The sequence below is a fragment of the Plectropomus leopardus genome, chromosome 17, assembly GCF_026936395.1.
Source record: "Plectropomus leopardus strain MGB_pleo_1.0 chromosome 17, ASM2693639v1, whole genome shotgun sequence".
Taxonomy (NCBI): domain Eukaryota; kingdom Metazoa; phylum Chordata; class Actinopteri; order Perciformes; family Serranidae; genus Plectropomus; species Plectropomus leopardus.
Window position 1 is genome coordinate 8,303,516 of NC_142192.1, and position 21,127 is coordinate 8,324,642.

At 38.5% G+C, this 21,127-nt stretch overlaps 1 protein-coding gene across 1 annotated transcript; it reads right to left on the reverse strand.

Annotated features, from left to right (window-relative positions):
• Nucleotides 1-2,654: 2,654 nt before the first annotated feature.
• Nucleotides 2,655-16,854, reverse strand: LOC121958285 (protein lin-28 homolog A-like). The gene is made up of 4 exons (XM_042507174.1): nucleotides 16,845-16,854; nucleotides 15,529-15,692; nucleotides 10,632-10,810; nucleotides 2,655-2,883 (listed from the first exon to the last, which is right to left on the reverse strand). Exons 1-4 carry the CDS (start codon nucleotides 16,852-16,854, stop codon nucleotides 2,655-2,657), a joined length of 582 nt encoding a protein of 193 aa, XP_042363108.1.
• Nucleotides 16,855-21,127: the final 4,273 nt, after the last annotated feature.

Below are 21,127 nucleotides of genomic sequence, written 5' to 3' on the forward strand. Positions count from 1 at the left end.
GGCTGAATGCAGGCTGAAGTCACTGAGAGAGCATTGTATACAAATATAGAAAAAATTAAACACTGAAATGTTGTATTTTTTTCTGTGCAGTGACAACTGAGTTAAGTTGTACATTAGCAAAATTCCATTGTTATATAGTCACGCAGTCAGTAAACAATTCTGCAACAGTAACAGAATTTGTCAGAATTTGTCCAAAATGTTGTGACATACTGCACAGCACTTGTACAAAGGAAACCAGTGCTCTGGGTTATATTTGGTATTGATTGGTACAAATATATTTCTGAATCACAGCACAGGTTTAAATTAAACTATTAAAAATGCTCTGTCAAATGTTCAGTCTGCCCTTCAGGGAGAACAACTCTGAATAAATAGTTAATATAATTATATCTGTATACATTTGGTCCCGTCACTAAAAATCATCCTTCCTCCTGTGTCACCCACAACTTTTAAGCACAATAACTGAGCAAATATTGTTTATGTGAAATATCCCTGATATATGTGTGTACATTCCCTTCAGATGAATAGAGTTTTGCAGACAAAGTCTGCCATACAATCAATACCGGTCTTGCATATAAGTTCAAATACTGAAATGGCAACTTGGTAATTAAGACATAAATTTCACCACAACTGAATAGTTTTTCGAGAGCATATGTGTGGTGAAATAATGTTGTTGTAATGGAATATGGCACTTAATTGTGACATTCACTTCCACTATAATATCTGAAGATAATCTCTGACACTCAGGATATGTTGTCTCTCTTACATTCACATAGTGGATTGTTTACTTCATTTTTATAAAGCTTAGTAATAATAAAAATGTTATTTTCCATCATCAATTTAAAGTATAGTATCATGGATTTGGTCATAATATTTTGAGAAAAAATTCTACTGAAGAATTAAACTATCAATCAAAAAAGGTCTGATTTTTTGTTTTTAATTTTACAGGAACAAAAAAAATACGCAACAAATATTTTATATATAATTAATGTTATGTCAGAATTGTCATATTTTGAGAAAAAACATTGTAGTATAATGAGGTATTAACTACAACTATTTACACTGTAAGCAACTCTTATAGCCTATTTTTGACTTCCAAAAATGTTAGTCTTTCATTCCCCTGCAGTGACCCACTCTGTGGTATCACCTAATCCTGCAACAAAAACAAAATCAACCAGTTATAATCGAGTCAGGTCTTGTTTTAAAGAGATTTTAACAAAACTCTTGTGTCTGGTTTCAGACACAAGAGTTTGACTGATAGGGGTGTTTCAAGGCCAATACTGATATTTTTAGACAAATGCTGAATCCTCTTTCTTTTGTTCCAATAATCAATATTATGATGTGATAATGCAACGCTTCACTTTGATGCTTGGCTGCTTCACTTGGCATGCTCTTTAGTGGGTTAAAGCTTTAGGGGAAATACTAACAATTGTGTTACGCTTTGTTTATGGATAACTGTGTATTTGACTTTTCTTTATTTAAAAATATCTAAATAAAGCTATAAGCAAGCTAACAAGCGGCTAATCAAAATAGTTAGCAAAAGCTTAAGCTTTTTGGATACAATGGTGTATGGAGATGCAACATTCAGAGCACGTGAGTTGTCTACATACAGCTCTCAACATTAAGGTGGCTGAGCTGGAGGCTAGAAGCTAACTGTGCTAACTCTGTAAGCAGCACAAAACAACATCAACAGTGCTGACAGAGCTAACGGTGTTAACCAGGAGGGTGGATGCAGTACTTCTACAACAACGCTGTCCTGATATCAGCAGTAACTGCCATATGAGTGCATTGCAGAGCAGTGGCAATGAGCTAGCCAGTGGGATACACACAAGCACTAATAAGTACAAATCACGGACCGCCTTACCAAAACAAAAGACAGAGAAGCTTAGACTACAACACACAGAGGTAGCATGACTTAATTCTCTGCTCAAGATGCCATTACTCCACTGCATCTTCACATAGCAAACAATGGTTTACTGCTATATTAATGCTCTGAATGTAGCACACAGAGCTGCACAGCCTTGTCATGCTTGTGTCCCATGTTAAAAACAAAGTTCCATTTGAATGCAGCATACTTTGTGAAATATAAGTACTGGATAAAAGAGAGCTGCATTCATGCCTGAGTGGCTGTGTTGGCTTTTCTCACAGCAGGTATTTTGATATGTTACAGCAGACAAACATTAACTACTTCCGTAAATTATGGATCAGTTTCAATGAAGTGTCCTCAATAAGGCATGCCAGTAAGCAAGCATGCAAAATTCTGCAAGCCAATATATCCGTCAGCTTCCACCCTGGTGCAACTTTTCACACATTCTGTATGTGTGCATGTGTGGAGAGTTGTAAGAAAGAAAAAGGCTCAGTTAACGGAGGCACACATGTCAGATCAGTCCAGGGACTCGATATCTGTGGCTACGACACGGCTGAATCAACAGTAAGTCTGATTGTTTCATTCCAAAGCTAAGACACTTATCCAAGGCAGAAAAACAACTTAGAAATAAAATATGTTCAAATTAGACATCCCTGCCAGTGCTCCATTGAACAACACATCACATAACGCAGCAATGACTCCTATTTTGCCGCTCAATAAATAAAACCTGAGGTAGCTCTTTCTATAAGCAGTGTTCCAGTGAAAAGCCTCACAGTTTCCCCTCAATCCTTCACTCGGAGTTTTCAGAGAGGGTGCCCTGGCTTTGCTCCTCTTCCTCGTCCCTCTGTGAGGTAGCTGTTCCCTGAGAGCCCGCAGACGAATACTGCTGCTGCTGCTGTGCTTTGACCGGACAGCTGGCCACCATGTGGGAAATACTCTGGCAGAAATGGCACTTTTTGGGCTGAGGCGGTAGCTGACACTCTTTGGCATGATGGCCGGGTCCTCCACAGTTATAGCATCTGAAATGAACAGAAGACAGGAAATGACCTCAGATGAATGGCTATAAGGTTCACTTGCTGGAGCAAACCTTATAGAAACATAAATTAATTGTCCCTCAGAAGCTCTAAAACATTTAGCTTTATCATAACGCCATAAGAGCTGGAAACAGAATCCTCCTCACCTTTTAGTGGAACAAGCAGGCAACGGGGGCAACTGCTCAGTGTACCACAATAATATAGACTAATCGGACATCAGAGGAGGCGGCTCATAAAGATAATATACTGTATGTATAGGTTTTGTAGTGGAGAAAAAAACAGACAGGGATGACAGAGACTACGTGCTGCCTACAATGAAATCACAGCCCAGTTTTTGTCATTTGTGTTTAACATTTCAATAATGTTTCATATAAGGGTCTTACTATGAATATAGGCCAGAAAAGTGAACAATGACAGACAGACTATTTAAACTAGTGATTGTATGACTAGAGTTTAGGGTCACATGACACAGTTCCTTAGATATTTGACTGCCTTGGTCTGAACAGTGATAGAAGGACATGCTATTTTGGAGGCAGTGATTCATGAAGTCATGAAGTCATTCACCTCTGACACATAAGTCAAAAGTTCTGGCATGTGACTGAACGCCTTTTGCATGACTAAGGAGGTGCTCCGTATTAGGTGATGTGATGACTGCTCTTAATATTTTAAAAACTCCAACAGTGCTTCAGTAAGTGGGCAGAAAACTGGAAGCAAAAGGATTTTGTGGGAGATTATCAAAGTTAAATATTAGAGCCAAGAATAGTACTATATGATTACACCTATTATACAATGTTAACTCCAGAAAAAATGCATTTTTTATTATTTCAATTAGTAATGTGTGTTAAATAGTTTTGAACAGCAGCTGGTTTTCACTGAATCTGAGCACAAATCTGAATAAAATTCCACCTGCAGTGAAGTGATTTGATTCCACCATCAGGGGGCGGCAAATTGTAGCTTTGGTTTTACATCCCTCTGTCTCTTAGCATATCTGTCACCATGCATCCACCTTAAATGCAGTTCCAGCGGTGAGCAGCTGTTAAGGGATTTGGCCAAATTGATCTTTGTCCCTTAAGGGATTATATTGGGGATATATTGACAACTGAACTCACAACTGGCTTTGTTGTCCTTACAATAAAGTTAAACGTTGGACTTTGGCTTTGCTGATTGTTTAAGGCTTTGCTCCCTTCCTCCTTTGCTGTGATGTTTGAGCTTTACTGACTGTGCAGAATGATGCATGGGCAGTTAGCCATATCAGACACAAATTTATATTTAAATCAGAGTATTTTATATTTCTGGAGGAGATCTTTAAATATACAGGCTTCACAAGACAGATGTATTTTGTAATACTAATTTTGATTCAACAGCTATTTGCATGTGCCTGCTTACTATTGGTTCTTAGATCTTTTTAAAAAAGTTTATGATGAAAGCCACCAGCTACAGGAAAAATTAAAATGCAACTTTGGAGGGGCTTCTCGTTTCTCCCTATGAGTAGATCTCACATTAGAGCGGGGTCAGTGTAAACACAGGGACAGGTAGGATTGTGCCTTTTCAGCAAGTTAAAATGCCACTACATGCCATTCTCCATGCTTATACTTAGACACTACGACTGCTACATCCGAAAAACATAGAATTAGAAAGCGGATTTCTAGTTCTAGTTGTCGTGTCAGCTGTCTGTATTTCTGTTGGTAGCTGAGGGAAGGCGGCGCCAAATATGTTGGGTGTGGCATTGCAGTATTGTTTATAGCCTATTTGAATCTGTGCAGCTAGAATCTGTACCTTTATGCCCACAATGTACAGATCACTTTTTTGAACAATGTCTGATTAGCGGCATGAGCAATTATGAACCTCAAACTGATTTGGCAAAAATCCGTCCCCATTCAAATATCAACAATTTTGGGACTAAAATCGGGCAAATCTTTATCACAGTGTCTGGCTGTTTTTACTCAGACACTTAATGGAACAGAACCATTGTTAACATGATTAATTACACCTGTGCTTTTTCTGCTATGACAAGTCATAATGTGTGGTGTGAAAAAGCCCTTGCATGCATATAAAACTCTTTGTAATTGCAATTTGCAATTTGGAACCTGTCATTTATAGAGAAATTTGTTAAACAGTAACAAGATACGATCATATTTTCACAATAGAATTCTACTTAAAGACAATAGATGATACCATTAAATGATCATGCAGCCATAACTTTGCAGTTAACAAGTAAGAGCACGTATGAATCTCTACATAACAAGACTCTATGATTAAACAGAAAACTGCTGATCTGCTTTGTAGATCTGGTAGCTTGATGTGTATTGTTATCAGTAAATTGATGCTGAGAAGGCTGATGATCAGTGGCTAAGTGAAATCCTGTTGGTGAATTCATTAGGGCAGGATAAATAAGGCAAGGGAGGCTCAAGCACTGTGTAGTGTGACACAATGAGACACTGGCCACTTAAATAGGCAAGCAATGACCATTGATTTTTTTTGTTTATAGACAATCTGGTTTTCTACGGGCCCTTCCTTTTTGCTCTCCATCTGCAGTCGAACAAGTGATTATAAGTAAACAGCACAGGGAGCAGTTCACTGTGACAAATTACTTCTATCAAGCGACACTCATGTCTCTTTATATTGCTAAAATGGCATGCAGAAATAAATGGAAAGCAAGCACATTTAATAAGGCACACTACAGTAAGCTTTGGTAGCTGAACATGGACAGAAGTATAAATTCACAACTGACACTGTGGAAACTGCTTATAAAAATAACTGGCAGATATCTGGGGCTGTATTCACAAAGCTTCCTAGTACCAAGAGTTGCTCCTAGTGATGTGAGGATAAATATTCTCAATAAACTGAATGACAAGGAGTTATTGAAATGCCACAGATTAGATGGTGCAGGGAAAATGTTTGTGGTCGATCTCATTAGAGATTTTCTCACATCTCCCAAACACAATAACAATATAATGCCAGATATATAGTAACCACAACACTAAGATAAATGGAAGTACAATGGTGCGATCACACAAAAAGCACTTTAACATCCTCATATTGTACTGCAGTTCATTTCATTTCTACTGGGTGTCCACAACTTGGAAGGCCTAATAAAGGGCATGTCTGTGACAACCAATCACACCTTTTCAAAGAATGCATCACACCTTGCAATGGGGTCAACCACACCTCCTCACTGAAATAAAATGTTCTTTTCCCCTTGCTCCGCGTTACTCTAAGAATTCTTAAAATAGGACTCCTTACTAGTAATATTTAGGCTATGTTAGGAGCTACCAAAAAGAGTTGTCAGAATGTTCCCAAATGTATGATACAGGTCAAATAAAAATACAAGTCTCCTTCTACAGTGTACTTTTTCTACTCTGACAACCTCTTTTTGTCATCATAGTAGTTTCAAATAAAGGTCACAACCAAAATGTGTTTCTTCAGGTGCCTTCATTTCCAACTTCCCATCCTTGTCAGCAGCCTATTTGTTAACTAAAAAGCTGTACATTAACACTGGACTTCCCTCTCTCTCTTCAAATACTTGTGTAATACACATTTAGTCTACATCCCACTAAAAAAAGGGGAAACAAGAGTATTTAAACTTTGTTTTCAACTGATAGTTTTAAGTCACTAAGCGTATTTATTTCCCACCTCCATGTTTTATAATAAATAATACTAATAAACAAATTAAGACATATAGAACATCCACCCATCCATTTTCTTGTCCATGTAATGATTGCAGGGGGGCACAAGCTGATCCCAGTTGACTTTGGCCAAGAGGGGGGGTTACATAATGTCACACATAGAGAAATGCTATCGGGGTTGGGGATGATGTATTTTGTGCGTACAAACACCACAGCAGCATGTCCACAGTACAGATAAATTGAATATTACTTCTGTAAATGCACAGAGGAGGTATTTTGGATTTTGAGGTCCTAATTAGTGAGGTGACTCACACTTTTCGAGTCAGAAATCCAAATTCAGGGGGTATTCCAATTGAAATTTCCCACTGGGAACTTGTTAATTTGGACTTCCCAGTACAAATGGAACCCAACAAATAAGCATCCCACTCACACCTACGGGCAATTTTGAGTCACCAATTAACCTAATCTGCATGTCTTTTGACTGGGGGAGGAAGCTGGAGAAACCAGAGAAAACCCACACTAACACAGGGAGAACATATAAAATCCAAACAGAGGGGCCAAAGCCAAAAAACGGGTTGTAACCCAGAAGCCCTTGGTATGACACAATAGTGCTAACCACTGCACTACTGTGCCGCCCATATTGAAAACCAATGTATGCATTTTTTTTGTACTATGCCTTGGAAAACTACTTATTCAACTCAAAACAGAATCTGAATAGTCTCAAACTACAATGTGCTTATTTTATACCTTTATACTCAGGCTACAATTTTGTGGCCCATGCTACAAGACTTTCAACCTCTGTAGCACCAGCAGTATGTGCAAAAAACAGCCCAGTTTTACATAATATGTTAAGATATTGCCAATGTGAATGGTAAAATGTCAAAACAGTAATGTTTTAAGTGCCTAATTGTGATGCCAAAAGGTGCAGTGAGAAATGTTTGGACCTTAATTACTCAAATGAAAAAGAAATGAAAAAATGAAAAAGTTAGTTGAATGAAAAATGAAAAAGTTAGTTTGGAGCCCTGATTAGACCCAATATTTGTTAGTAGAAGATACATTCCTTGTTGATTTAGGGTTTTTTAATGGACTTAAAATATAAAATATAACAAAAAAATATATGTTCAATCAGTGCGATAGAGAGTGATGAAACCCAGACTGAGCCCTGCATCATCTCACACCTAACCACCACTTCCTTCCTCTCTTCCTCCTCTTCCTCCCAGCCCCCCATCAGGCTTCAGTATTGATCCGCGTGGCCACGAGGGTGGGAGAGAGCTCCTTTGTTTCAATACAACTGTGACCTCTGAACCCTGACCCCCGCTCACCACCCCTCCTCCCACCCTCCCCTTCCACCTCATTTGCACACCATATCCCATTGTTGCTATGGCGATGGCGACCTCTGACCCCTCTCAGGCACCTACATCTGTTATCAATTAAATGGATAGGATTCTTTCCCCCCCGAATGCTACGTTTATGTTTGGGAGCAAAGAGGGAACATGTGAATGCAATCAAACTTATAGCGGGTATTTAAGGACAGGAAGCTGCGGGATTATTTTATCACTGCGCACCATGATTAATGAACTTCAACTTAGCACGATGCTATCACATTAATACCCTTTCCGATCTTAATGGCCTGCAATCTGAAAATCAAACTGCTTTATTCTTTAACTGCAACATTCATGTGTGAAAAGAAGAAAGCCAGAACATCTGACTATAATCAAATCCAGCAGGTATTTAAAGACGGGAAGATGTGGGATTCATTTTGTTACTTCCAGCCATGATTAATATGGTCAAATCTACAAGATGCTATCAAATTAATGGTCGCGCTGGATCTTAACTGCCCAAACAAGCTTCAAAGACAAACAAAGGAATTGCAAATAAATGAGAGTTTCCTCTAGTAGCATTCATTTACAGCCTTAAATTTGTGTTTGGTCACAAAAAGATAAACTTTGAACTGATGGAGCTACACTGAAGCCAAAAGACAGAGTGTTGGGAGTTGAAGAAGCCTGAAAACATGAAAAAAAAGTATTGATCCATCACAGCCTGCTGCTTCACAAAGAGCCAAATTTTAGCTAGCAGAATACTTTGTTTAAGAATGTTCTTCTTTTATAACTCTATGCATAACTTACATCAATAATATGATAAACTGGCCTCACTTCCCTCACTCTCACCAGTTAATTTTTGACTGTATTTGAAGAGCTTAAAGTCTTATCTTTTTCAAACTAATAAAAAAAAATCTGCCATTAAAACAAAGACTATTCAAAAACACTACAAACACAGTAGCTTTGTTTAAGTTATTAACTATGCATTGAGTCACTTTAGTGAGTTTTTAGAGTGCGTTTTTTAGAGAGACAAAATATTAGTCAAATAAATACTCAAAAATTATTATTTGAGTATTTTCACAGCACTCAGTTTATTGTATGTTATGACTTGTTCTCTAAAGCTTCAGGTCAAGTAGAATTGTTTCAGTTATTATCTATAATTTGAGTCAACTGAGTGTTTAGAGTGAGTTTTATAGGAAAAGAGTGAGATTAGAAGACTGATGTCAGGACCTGGTTAGCCTAGTTTATCATAAAGATTGAAAGTAGGTGGAAAACAATTTTACTCCTTCCAAAGTGAAAAACACCTCTAAAGCTCACTGCTTAACATAATGAATCCTATTTGTTTAATCTGTACACAAACTTGGTGTAAAAATGATCATTTGTGGCCTCAGAGGGATTAACATGCTGAAAAACAGTTGGGTACAAGGCTTTAGTGCACCGGGTTTCAGAGCCAATGTTTGTAATGGCTCAAAAGAAGAATTACATGTGCCACATGATGTCATGTGGCAAAAAATACTTTTTTCCACTGATTTATACGGCAAAAACAAGTGTAGATCAGTGAATGAATTTTTCTGAGCACAACCCTCACAAAACGACGCTTTTCACTATCAGAGTTGGTCCGTTTGGTCTGATAACATTCGGAAAGTGTAAAAGACTCCTCCAACGCTTTATCCAGTTCTCTTTACACATCCATGCTGGGTGCAGTCACCCTTTTTATGGCCCAAGAGAATAATCTGGGTTTACCAGCTGTATCTGGCAACCAGCTCTGCAGCACCAACCCAATCACCAGAAAAAAATTTTACTTTTCCCGGACAAAAGATATGTAACATTTGTACATTATGTAGCAGAAACATTGAAACATTATGCTGTGGTTGATGTGTGGTTAGGTTTAGGCACAAGAACAACTTGGCTATGGTTGGGAAATGATAATGTTTTGGCGGGAAATGCTGTGATATCTCCGTAAGGAAACACTTACATTTAAAGTTAAAAAGCTAAGAAGCCACTGCAAACCTAGCGACAGCTCACTAAAATACCCATCAGTTTTGCTGTTGATTGGCCTCAAACAGTATTCTGCCTCTTGGCAGGTGTGACATCATCCTCCACCTCCTGCACCTCTCATTCACTCTGTCAGCTTATATACAAAAAATCAAAACTACAGAACTTAAAGAACATAGATATGATACTTATGAAACGCTCAAAAGAAACATCCATGGTTTGCAGAAGAGTAAAATGCCAACATTTTTCTTTGGTGACCAGGCTGACAGTACAGAAATACCAAGCAGACAGATAAACTGTTGTTTACAACCAAATTCTTCCAGCAACTCCCCCTAATGTGACAAATTGTCATTCTATTTGTGTTCAGATTGAACAACAAAACACTAATTAGAGGTGTTGGCAGGCATATTTTTTTCACTTCGGACACAGCCAAGCTAACTGTTCTGGCAGCCTGAGCTGTAGGAAGAGAAGCTTCACAGAGGGCAGATGGATAAAGCTGTTCCGGCACATAATTCAATTGTGATTTTTATATTTCTGTCTGAGTATATCAAAAGCGAACAAGACGCTCATTAGTGAGAGGTAAAGGGGTATGCTTTTTGGTTTTTTTTGGGTTTTTTTTTAAAATTTCTTTTAAACTTTGACAGTACCAGGCTCCAACTCCACATTTAACACAGACGTGAGGTTCTGAATCAACCTTCTCATCTCATTCAGAAAGAGAAAGTGATTATTTCCCAAAGTGTTCAACTTTGCTCAATAAGTAAATACGCAGTGAATGTCGTCAGATAGAATTTACCTGTCACCCTTGGAGCGTCGTTTCTGGCCGCTCTTTGGTCTTCTCTCGCTGCCCAGACACGGGGCTCCATTAGGCCCAGTAACCTGGACAGACTCCAGCCCTTTAGATGATTTCTTAAAGGTGAACTCAACAGCCTCGCCTTCTCTGAGGCTGCGGAAGCCATCCATGTGCAGTTTGCTCTGTTAACAAGAGAACGCAAGGGTCAGAATTAAGGCTGAAAACATAAACTAATGATCTACTGAGCCAAATGGACCCATAGGGGAACTATGGAGAATGTAACTGGTGATGTCACTACTGCTTTCTTTCACTGTTATATTGGCTGTAATCAATATTTCATAATAAGAACGTATCACATGACGCTGTGATGTTATGTCATATTGATGAATCTACAGAGAATGATCACCTGCCTCTGCAGCTCTCCTTGACATTACTGAGCTTCATAGTGAGTTTGACTTCACTGTGTAGCTGTCCGGCTACGGCTTTACTGTCTTGGTTCACATTGCACCAAATTATTTGGGTAAAGTATTCCATTAAAATGTAATTAAATGTCAGTCATATGTTCACCACTGCTAAGCCCAAGTTTCCAAAAGAATCTTTTCATGCAGTTTTAAGATGACTGTTATTTTTGGCACATTCTGAAAATTCTGAAATTATTCTGTGGGTGAATGTTAGATGTTTAAATTAAATCTATTTTTTGGGGCCTTACAAGACAAACGTGTAAAAATTGACCACACATCTCTGCATAAATGTCTCTGAAAGGGAATCCTCAGTTCTCTCATAAAAATCCAATCCCGCTGACAGCCCCGTTTAAACATCAGTGCTTTTTAAACCCCCTCCTCCTCTTGTGTGTCTCCAACCAAAAGCCCCAACCCCCCCTTCTCTTCCTCCGCACCACCACCTATGCAGCTACAGAGTCTCTAAAATGAGTCCATCTGGTCAAGTCTGAAGATGACCACTGCATTTGAGGATGCTGGGAAATGACAGAGGGGAAGAGTGCATTCTTGGGATAGCTACCAGGAGTGGTGGTGAGAATGGATGCATCTTGGGAGGAGTAAATCACCCAAAAGTGTGCTACTCTATGGATCTGTCACTGATTAGCTCTCCAATTGAAGTAAATAAAAAGAAGGATGAACTACAACACGGTGAACATGTCAAACACCAGCTGTACTTAACTGAAAACTGATGATTTGTTTTTCTCGAATTTTGTTCGAATTTACTATCCCTTTAAACTCTTTAAAACAATGCTATCACGGCTTTCGAAAGCAGAAACAGATAGACAAAACACAATCAAATGAAGAAAACATTTTCAAGCATACCACTCATCCACCAAACAATAAAAGCAGCTTGCTGGGGTTATCCTGGCCACAAGCAAACCAGCAGCAAGCCTTAATGGTCATGTGTTGGTTAATACACATTAAAGCTGCTGCTGGAGGAAATCTAGACTGCAAACCTGTTGACCTGTATGACAAGAGCTGTGAAAGGCTCTGTTGCCTGTACTTTATATGTGAGAACAAAAGCCAGAAATTTTCACCTTAATGTACGTCCTTTTGTTACTTTTGACCGTAACACACTATAGTAGTCAGAGTAGTATTGCTGTTAAATACGGCGCCCATTGACTTTGATTCACAAAGAGTGTTTACCTTTTTTGGATTCTCTGTTCACGGCATTTGAGAAAGATGCAGGATGTTGTTGATATACAAATGGTCATTTCACAGGTGAAATATGTTTTTAAGGCCTCTGTATGCTTCACACTAACTTGGTTGCACAATGTGTTGCATGCGAGAGCTTGAAGAAGTTAAAAAAAAAAAACAGTTGGGACGTTAGCCACTGTAGCAACTCAAATGTAGACAGTGCAAATCCCAACCCCCACAGCTCTGGGTCTAATTAGTGTAACAGCAGCAACAGAAAGTCTCCGGATCCTGCAGGGACTTGGGGTGGTCTGGGATCAGGCCGGCTCTGGAGGAATTAAAATGGCTCGAGGGTGCTAATTGAGTAACTGATAAACAATTGGTCATTTTGTAGGTGAGATATTCCTTTAAGCTATGACAAACACTCTGCATATTGTATTATTTGTTATAAGAATCGCCAAACCTGCTGCATTTCAAATAAGCAAGTGGGGAGAATGTACTGATTGGCTGTACACAGAACACTGAAAATGTATCACAAGCTAATATACTTCAAAATGACCATTTGTAAATCAGTTAGTCATGTTGTGTTACCTTGATTTCATGATGAAACCTTTGTTTTTCTCACATGCCTCCAAAGAAAATGGCAACCATATTGATCTATTGATTGATTGGGGACCACGCTTAACTACAGCAAAACTATACAACAGATGTTTGAAAAAATCTCACATAGCTCATGAAGTGCAAAACAAGTCTCATTAATCCATTTGTATGCTCAGCTTATGTGTTGGGGAAGTACTAAGCATAGGCTTTTTTTGTAAACAGATGTTTGTGCATTGTTTTGCTGCTGTTGTGTATATTTGTATATTGTTTTGCTGTTGTTGTATTGTATATTATTATCATTATTAATTTCGGATGCCTTTTACCATCAAGCAAAGGGACTACCAATGAAAAATAGTTCTCCAGCTGACTCAGGTACATTTACATTTGTTTAAATTTGGATAAATGTACACTGTCCCTTTTCAAATAAATAAATTACAAACTACAAATAAATTCTGAGTTGTCAATCAATAAATCAGTGTGGTTGCCAATTCCCGTGGGGGTATGCAAGAACAACAAATTTATCTTCACAAATTCAAGGTAACACCACATAACGAACTGATTTAAAAATCATCATTTTGTAGGTGAAGTATACCTTTAATATGATGTTATTGTTCAATTTGGTTTCCAAATTCAATTATTTTAACATTTTACTGGTCATTATAAAAACAGAGACTACAATATCCCATCTGATCAAACCTATGCACACCAAACTGACACTGATGATTCAAAGAAGGCCAAAAACAAACATGTGCAGGGCCTTTATCCCCTCTCTGTCCTCAGATGATTTACAGCAGTACAGGGGCTGGTAACCTGAGAGCCGCTCTACCAAAAAGCTCCACATGGGAGGTGGGCCTGAAACTCAGAGTTGGGTGGGCTCCCTGATGCTTTAATGACTTTATGACAGGAAGCAGGGCTGTATGGGGAAAGGAATGAGCCTTGTTATCTCTGCTTTAGCCTCTAACCCCTTTTATATAGAAAGGTTTGAGCTCAACACCTTTGAGGTTCCACAGCACATATCTGCCTGTGAGGTGAAGCGGGGGGAGTGGCAGCTGACTTTAACATGTGTTAATCTTCAGGTAATTTTACACAGAAACACAGTAGGTGTCTTATATTCCTCCTACGAGCTGTCTTTGCGGGATAATGTGTAACTTTACTTCAGAGAGGTGTTTTTCTCTCAGTCATTACTTGTTACAACCAGACAATGTTTGTGTTTTTTGCTCAAAAAGTGACTAAATGATAAATTCACAGAGGTGAGACCAAGTCATTGTTTTGCAGGTCACAAGTAAGTGTTTACTCTTTGCACTAAAGTCCCAAGTTGAGTCCAAGGCAAAGTCAAAATTCACTCTTCACCAAATGTAAAGACATTTTAACAACAGAGTAATATATAAAATTTACAAAAATCACAAATGCTTTTTAAAATGTATTCTTGCGGTATTTGTTAAAACAACTTTTTTGGAAGTTGTTGCATCTTCGGCCTGCAACTTTCAACCTGCACAATTTGCATGCTGCAATTTGTATTACTGTTGACCACCACGTTTTTGTGCGCAGATTCTGCGTTCTTTTTGGTTCTCCCCTGCAACTTGATTGAATGCTGTCAAATTTGTACCAGTTGAGGAATTTAGGATTTACTTGCTTAGAATGAACAGCGTTAATGTGAGTAGATTCAGGAAATGATGGCATACTTCTTGAATAACATAATAATATCAAGTACACTTTATCATGGTATCAAGTATTTTCAAAACCTAAATGGCTCAAGTCCAAATGATGTCATGAGTCATTGGTGTTAAAGTCAAAGTCAAGTGGCGAGTCTTTTATCTTTTTGTAAAGTCAAATTTCTGACTCATCTGACTTGAGTCCACAGCTCAGTAAATCTATATAAATAGGCCTAGTTTCTGATTAATTTGCTGTTGACTAACTAAGGGTGCCAAATAACTATTCCATAATTAAAGTTTCAATCTAATCTATCTTTTTGTTGTCTTTTCCAATTAAAATGTGTCTGAAAATACACATTGACATCAATACATAATATTATTAGTCAAGAAACTGACCTATAAGTAAAATAAATTGGCCTTTTCATAAAACCAATGGAATTTACCATTTTTAACAACAATTTTAAATAATAATTATAATTTGTAATCATTTTTTGGACAATTAGCTGTATCATTATTCCAAGAGAACAGACATTTTTTTGAGCTACAGTTAATCTGTTTGTACATTTTGAGAAAGACACTGACACATTGTGCACCCCTGAAAGTGCAGGTGAGGAGGCTAACTCATTTAGCTATGCTACAACTGTTGCTGACTAGCCTGTTAGCTGCCGGCCAGTGCTAATCAAAGAGAATCATCTCAACTCACTGTTACACAGCAGGGGGTCCACGCCGTGTCTCTCTCTCAGCTAAGGGGTCCTTGGCCACAAAAATGTTGAAGACACTCGCACTACATATAAAGATGCTCTTGCAAAATTACTGTTGGCTGTCATTTAAAAACAACAACAGTGTTTGAACGTGTAGGCTACAGCTTTTACTTTGTTTTGAGTACCTATCGTGAGATTAACAGGGACACTAATGAGAAGCAGAGCTGTTCTGGTTATGGAATAGAGGGTGTGTTTGCGAATAGTGAAATAAACCCAAAATATGTGACAGATGTGACAAACAGCAGCAGCGTCTCACCTGGTGGACGAACACGTCGAGCGGCTCCTCCAGAGGAGCTCCGTCCCTGCTGCTCATGGACAAAAAGCCGAAACCCATCCGCACGTTGAACCACTTGCAGACTCCGCTGCCCCGGGACAGAGCCGCTTCCTCCTCCTCCAGCTCACTCTGCGCACCGCCTGCTGCTGCACGGTGCACACAAACACAGTGATGGTGGTCAGAAAGACTGATAAACTGCAGCAAAGTGAAGTCCAGAGGGACAGAAAAAAAGAAACAAAGCAGCAATGAGGAAATAATCGAAATGTTTATTGCTGTTGTTATTATTTTTTTTTTTTTTAAAAAAGAACACTTTTCAGATGATTGGTGCGGGAAATTAGGTTGTAGTCTGTTAGAGGAACAATAATAGTAATAATAAATAAATAAATAAATACTGCGCATTATGAATCCCAAAGCCCAAGTTTCAAATATCTTGTTTTGTCCAAACAGTCCAAAACCGAAAGCTAAGCTGTTCAATTTTCTATCAGCAAAGACGATTGAAACACATTTTACTTTAAAAATGACTTAATTGATCAATTTTGTCGTTTTTGTATTTGACTTTTTCTACTCTCACTTACACTACACTACAGCTGCTAAAACATGGTGACTGGTACTGACATAATTAATGAAGTAACCTAATAAAAAAAAATAAAGTATGTCATTAAAGAAGACAGAAAAAAATCCAATCCACTAATCTTTTTTAATTATTTCATTATTTCAGTCATGAATAATGATGAATGTGATAAATTCCGTATTTTGTTGCAAATTAGTTAATTTATTTAATAGTAAATTCCATATGCCTAATATTTTTTAATAGTCTACATGATTGTGCATGTCATAATATCCAGCAGGCCTTCAAAATAAAATGTAGCATCTTCTTTCCTCTGTCAAAATCTTTGTGGAAATCTTTAAAAATCTAAAAAAAAACCAAAACAAAACAAAACTGTTTTCTGTTAATCCACAGCTTCTCAAATAAAGACTGACATGTTTGTTTGTGGTCTACCTGTGATGACACTCTGATTGGAGGCAGAGCCCATCCCTCCGCTTTCTGCTGCTGCTGCTTATCCCTGGTTTTAAAGAGCACAGTCTGCCCCCAGTACCTCCATTCTATCTCCACATCAACAAAAGCATACCATCCTCCAGACAACAAGTCATGGCAGCACGTCTGAAGAGATGTTTCTGAATAGACAGCACCCAGCCCCTCAGAAAGGCAAGAAGAAGACAAAGCAAGAGGAAGAAAAGCAAACCCTCCCTTTGGCCCTTTTCTCTCCTTTCAGATCATGCACAGAAGCCCTTCATACCTTCTGCCATGGCTTTCCTCGGCCTCCTGCAGAAACAGCTCCAGCCCCCCAAAAAATATCAGATGAAATGAGTGAAATGCATGCTGGACATCCTTCTCTCCGTGTGACGAGCCAGTTGCCTTTATGTGTAATCCTCCAGGAAAGAGTACGTCCTCCCAGCAGCGTCCTGCTCTCTTCTTGCACATATGCACAACCCCTTTGACCCTCCTACCTCTAGTAACCCCCACTACACACACACACACACACACACACACACACACACACACACACACACACACACACACACCTTCTTTTGGTCAAGTCCACGTGATCTCCAGTGGCAGATAAATCACACATATCCAATAAGATGGGGAGCCAAAACAATTGACAAAGTGACCAATCAGAGCTTTGGACGATACAGCTTAGCGTTGCACCCAAGGGCCCAGGATATCACGTAAACCCCAGCCATGGCAAGATCTCTAACTATATAAGTCAGATTTAAATGAATAGAATATAATATGTTTAGTTAAGGGCTTTTCCAAATGATCGAACATGAATGCCATGCCTTATTTTTTTTACCTTCAGTTTTTCAGGTGAAAATTCAGGGATGGCTTTTGTGCTTTTTGACAAATTTGACAGTGTTTTTACCTTTTGAAAAACCCTTGAACTGTGCAGATAATCCATCAAAATCAGTTAATTTATGCATTGACTAAGCTATTCCCAAATTTGGAATGAACCCCCGACTTTGAACCTTAATTGGGAAATTTAATGTTATTTGATGGATAGAATTTGATTGTAATGATATGTTTGTACATTTTAAAGTTGTAGTTTTTTTTTAACTGATTAAAGCCCCTTAATATGTTATTATCCATAAATGTATGAATCACTTAATAGTGATTACTTAAAATAACACTTATTAATTCATTGTATTACAGTTTGTTCTTTATGTCAGCCTTTATTAACACCCCAAGATAAAAATATGTAATAATAGGAATATATTTCTTGTGTAATCTTTCAATTAAAATCAGCTAAATTTTGTATTTATTTGTAGTTATTGTTTTTCTCCCCAAGGGTTTTATTTTTGGCCTTTTGAGAACCAGTTATATGCCCTAATAACACCTCAATTTGACAATGAACGAATCTGGGAAATATTTCAAATGAATGGTTAAAGTCAGGGGTCCTAAACCACCCAAAATGTACTTTGGTGACTATTTAAATAAAGGGTTCTGAAGAGTTTTTCACCCTTATAAATTAACAGACTAATGAAATGGTATCTGGCTAAAACCTTGTTGACTTAGTGGTGAAAATTCAGTTCCAGTCAGTCATAGTTTACATCTAACAAACTAAATGAGCACTATCCAGTGCAAAGTAAAGTATTACTGTACCTTAGGTCATGTTAGCGGAAACACTGGTCCTGGATGTTCTCTCGATGAGCAGTATGTGTACATCAGTGCGGGCTGGTGATGCATTTATGGACTCCATGATAATTCTACAAGGTAATAGGGGACATTTGGACACCAGATGGTATCTCTCCTTCTTTCTTTGTCTTTCGGGATGAATCACATTTGTTACAAATGAAATGAAGTGTCTTGTATTGTCTCTGCTAAAGTGATTCACATCCACCTGTTACACTTGTGAATGAGTTGTTCACTCACACTTATTAATAAGTAATTAGTTGCTTGCAGGCTGCTGTTGAGCACCACAGAGCTGCTCACATCACTGCTGAGTCATGGAACTTCCTGTAATCTCACATACACACACACACACACACACACACACACACACACACACACAAGCATATTAAACGTGCAGAGATGATGAGCTAAAGCCAGCAGTCTTTCTGACTTTCTGTGAACAAGTGCAGCTTAATCTCTCCACATTGTTCGTTTTTTTGTGGCTGCGTGTGGCCATGTGTGTGTGTGTGTGTGTGTGTGTGTGTGTGTGTGTGTGTGTGTGTGTGTGTGTGTGTGTGTGTGTGTGTGTGTGTGTGTGTGTGTGTGCGTGCGTGCGTGCGTGCGTGCGTGCGTGCGCGTGTCAGATGTTGCCCGATGAAGACCAAATGACCACCTCCATTCATGTGTAACTCTAATAGTGTGGCCAGAGGCCCTCTGAAAGTCACCATGGAAATGGAAAGGCCCACCGGCTGCTGCACAACAAAACAGGCCACCCCAAGGTGACTGGGGTCACCCAGAGGGGCTTGTGGGAACAAAGGCTTGGCACGTGCTTGCTCAACAGCCATCACTGAATACACACACGCAAACACACACAGGCCGTTATGTCACTATGACTGAAAAGTTGCCTCTCATTAAGAGTAAAAGTAAAAGTTTGCGCATAAACTGCATATATTACTGTAAAATTACATTTTTACAGTATATAATGTTGTGTATGTGATGATGTATGGTTTAAAACACACTTTCAATGACTGCCTGGGCCCTTGTGTGTTGCAGAGGGGGAGAATAATCAGCAGCCCCACAGGGAAGCCTGTCAGTTCACCTTTCACCTCTCCTCCAGAGGGAAATCAATCAATAGCCCGATCAATGATAAATCCATAACACGCTGCCATGTTGTGACAGATATCCCTTCAACAACAAACCTCTAGGTAGGAAAGGCTGCTGCGGGTCCAGCTCGGGGCCGAGCAGGCAACAATGACAGGCCGAAGCTGTCTTTATCAAAGGAAACTGCCAGTTACAGGAATATGTCAAAATTTAGAGGGAATTGCTATTTTGGTTGACAGAAACAGATGAATTGACATCTAAAAAAATTCTTTTTTTAGATGTCAGTATGGTGGACATCTCTACAGCAAAAGTGTGTGTGATCTTAATATGTTTATAGCATTTTTTTTAAATGATGGCCTAAAACAGAAAAATTCTGATAAAAAATGGGTAACATCTATGTGTTAACTTCATGCTCATTCTTGTAACTGTACCTTGGTTAGATTTTTGGGAACTTGCATTGCTGTCTATCACAGAGTCTCTCCTGACATTACCACAAGATGGCGCCAATTTAAAAACCTGTTCTTATCCTTTAGTAGTGACTTTAAAGAAAAAAATGGTGCTATTTTTCATTTTTCTAATTGTCAGCAAAAGGAGGAAAGAAAGCATTTGTTGGGGACTATTTTCAGCGGTGGATTAATACACATTTGGTGCTCAAGTGAGTATTTAATAGCAGGAGGGTGTTTGTGGGATTAAGCCAGAATAGACTACAGAGTGTATGTTTATGGTGATGAAGGAGCATGTAACCAGTTCCAACAGTGTGGCTAACTGATGGTCTTAAATGATTTTGGACAACTATGGAGCTCTATATCCCAGAGGAACAAGATATATCAGGCTTTGATACACACACAATTCATCAAAGGTTTTGCTCTTTTTGTGGGTTATAGGTTATAATAAGAAAAAAATATTTACAGCCTCTAAAGCAGGAAGTTCTGAGGGGGGTTAATACTTTTAATGCTCTTTAAAGGCAATGTATGCAGAAAAAGAGTGCCCACAGAATACATTCTTGGTGTTCACAGGGGTGGATATTGTTAACAAGAGCATATGATGTTGGTGTCATGAGCTCAGATTTTTGTGGGGTTTGTCGCCTTATTAGAACAGATACAATTAACCACAGGTGTATAGAGATTGTTGAAAGGAAGGAACAAACAACAGTTGATGCTCTCCCCATGTTTAACCTCATTAGTAGCATCCATCACACAAAGGGTGCAGCGCTGTATGCAACAAAGAACAGTTTCAGCACCGGGGACAGTTCCAAGCACAGAATAAGCGCTTCCTTTTGTGACATTTCTGCAATGTCGTGCCTAACCATGAAGGATTTACAGTATAAATCATCGACGTTCTAGGAAGATACTGTTGTTGGTAACTGTCCAAGGCATCTAACATTCCTTTAAAGGATTTGTCATGAAATGGATTACTGATCCATGGCCAATGAGCTATGCAAACCTTTTGGATACCCTAAAATCACCCACTGTCATTACATCATTGAGTAAGCTTCTCTCATATTTAAAAAACGGCTTCAAATGTATAGGGCATAAAATTGCACACACAATTGCTCAGCGCTGCAACAATTAATTGATTAGCTGTTAGCTAATAGATCAATCACCACCTAATTTTTTAATCAATTGATTAATGGATTTTTTTCAAGGGGTAAAAGTAAAAATTCTCCAATTCCAGCTGCTTAAATGTGAAACAATTACACACACACACACACACACACAAAAATTAAATAAATACATAAAAAAATAAAATCAATTTGCCAACTGATATATTGTAGCTCAAAAGTATCCACGTCACAGCAACACGAGGTCT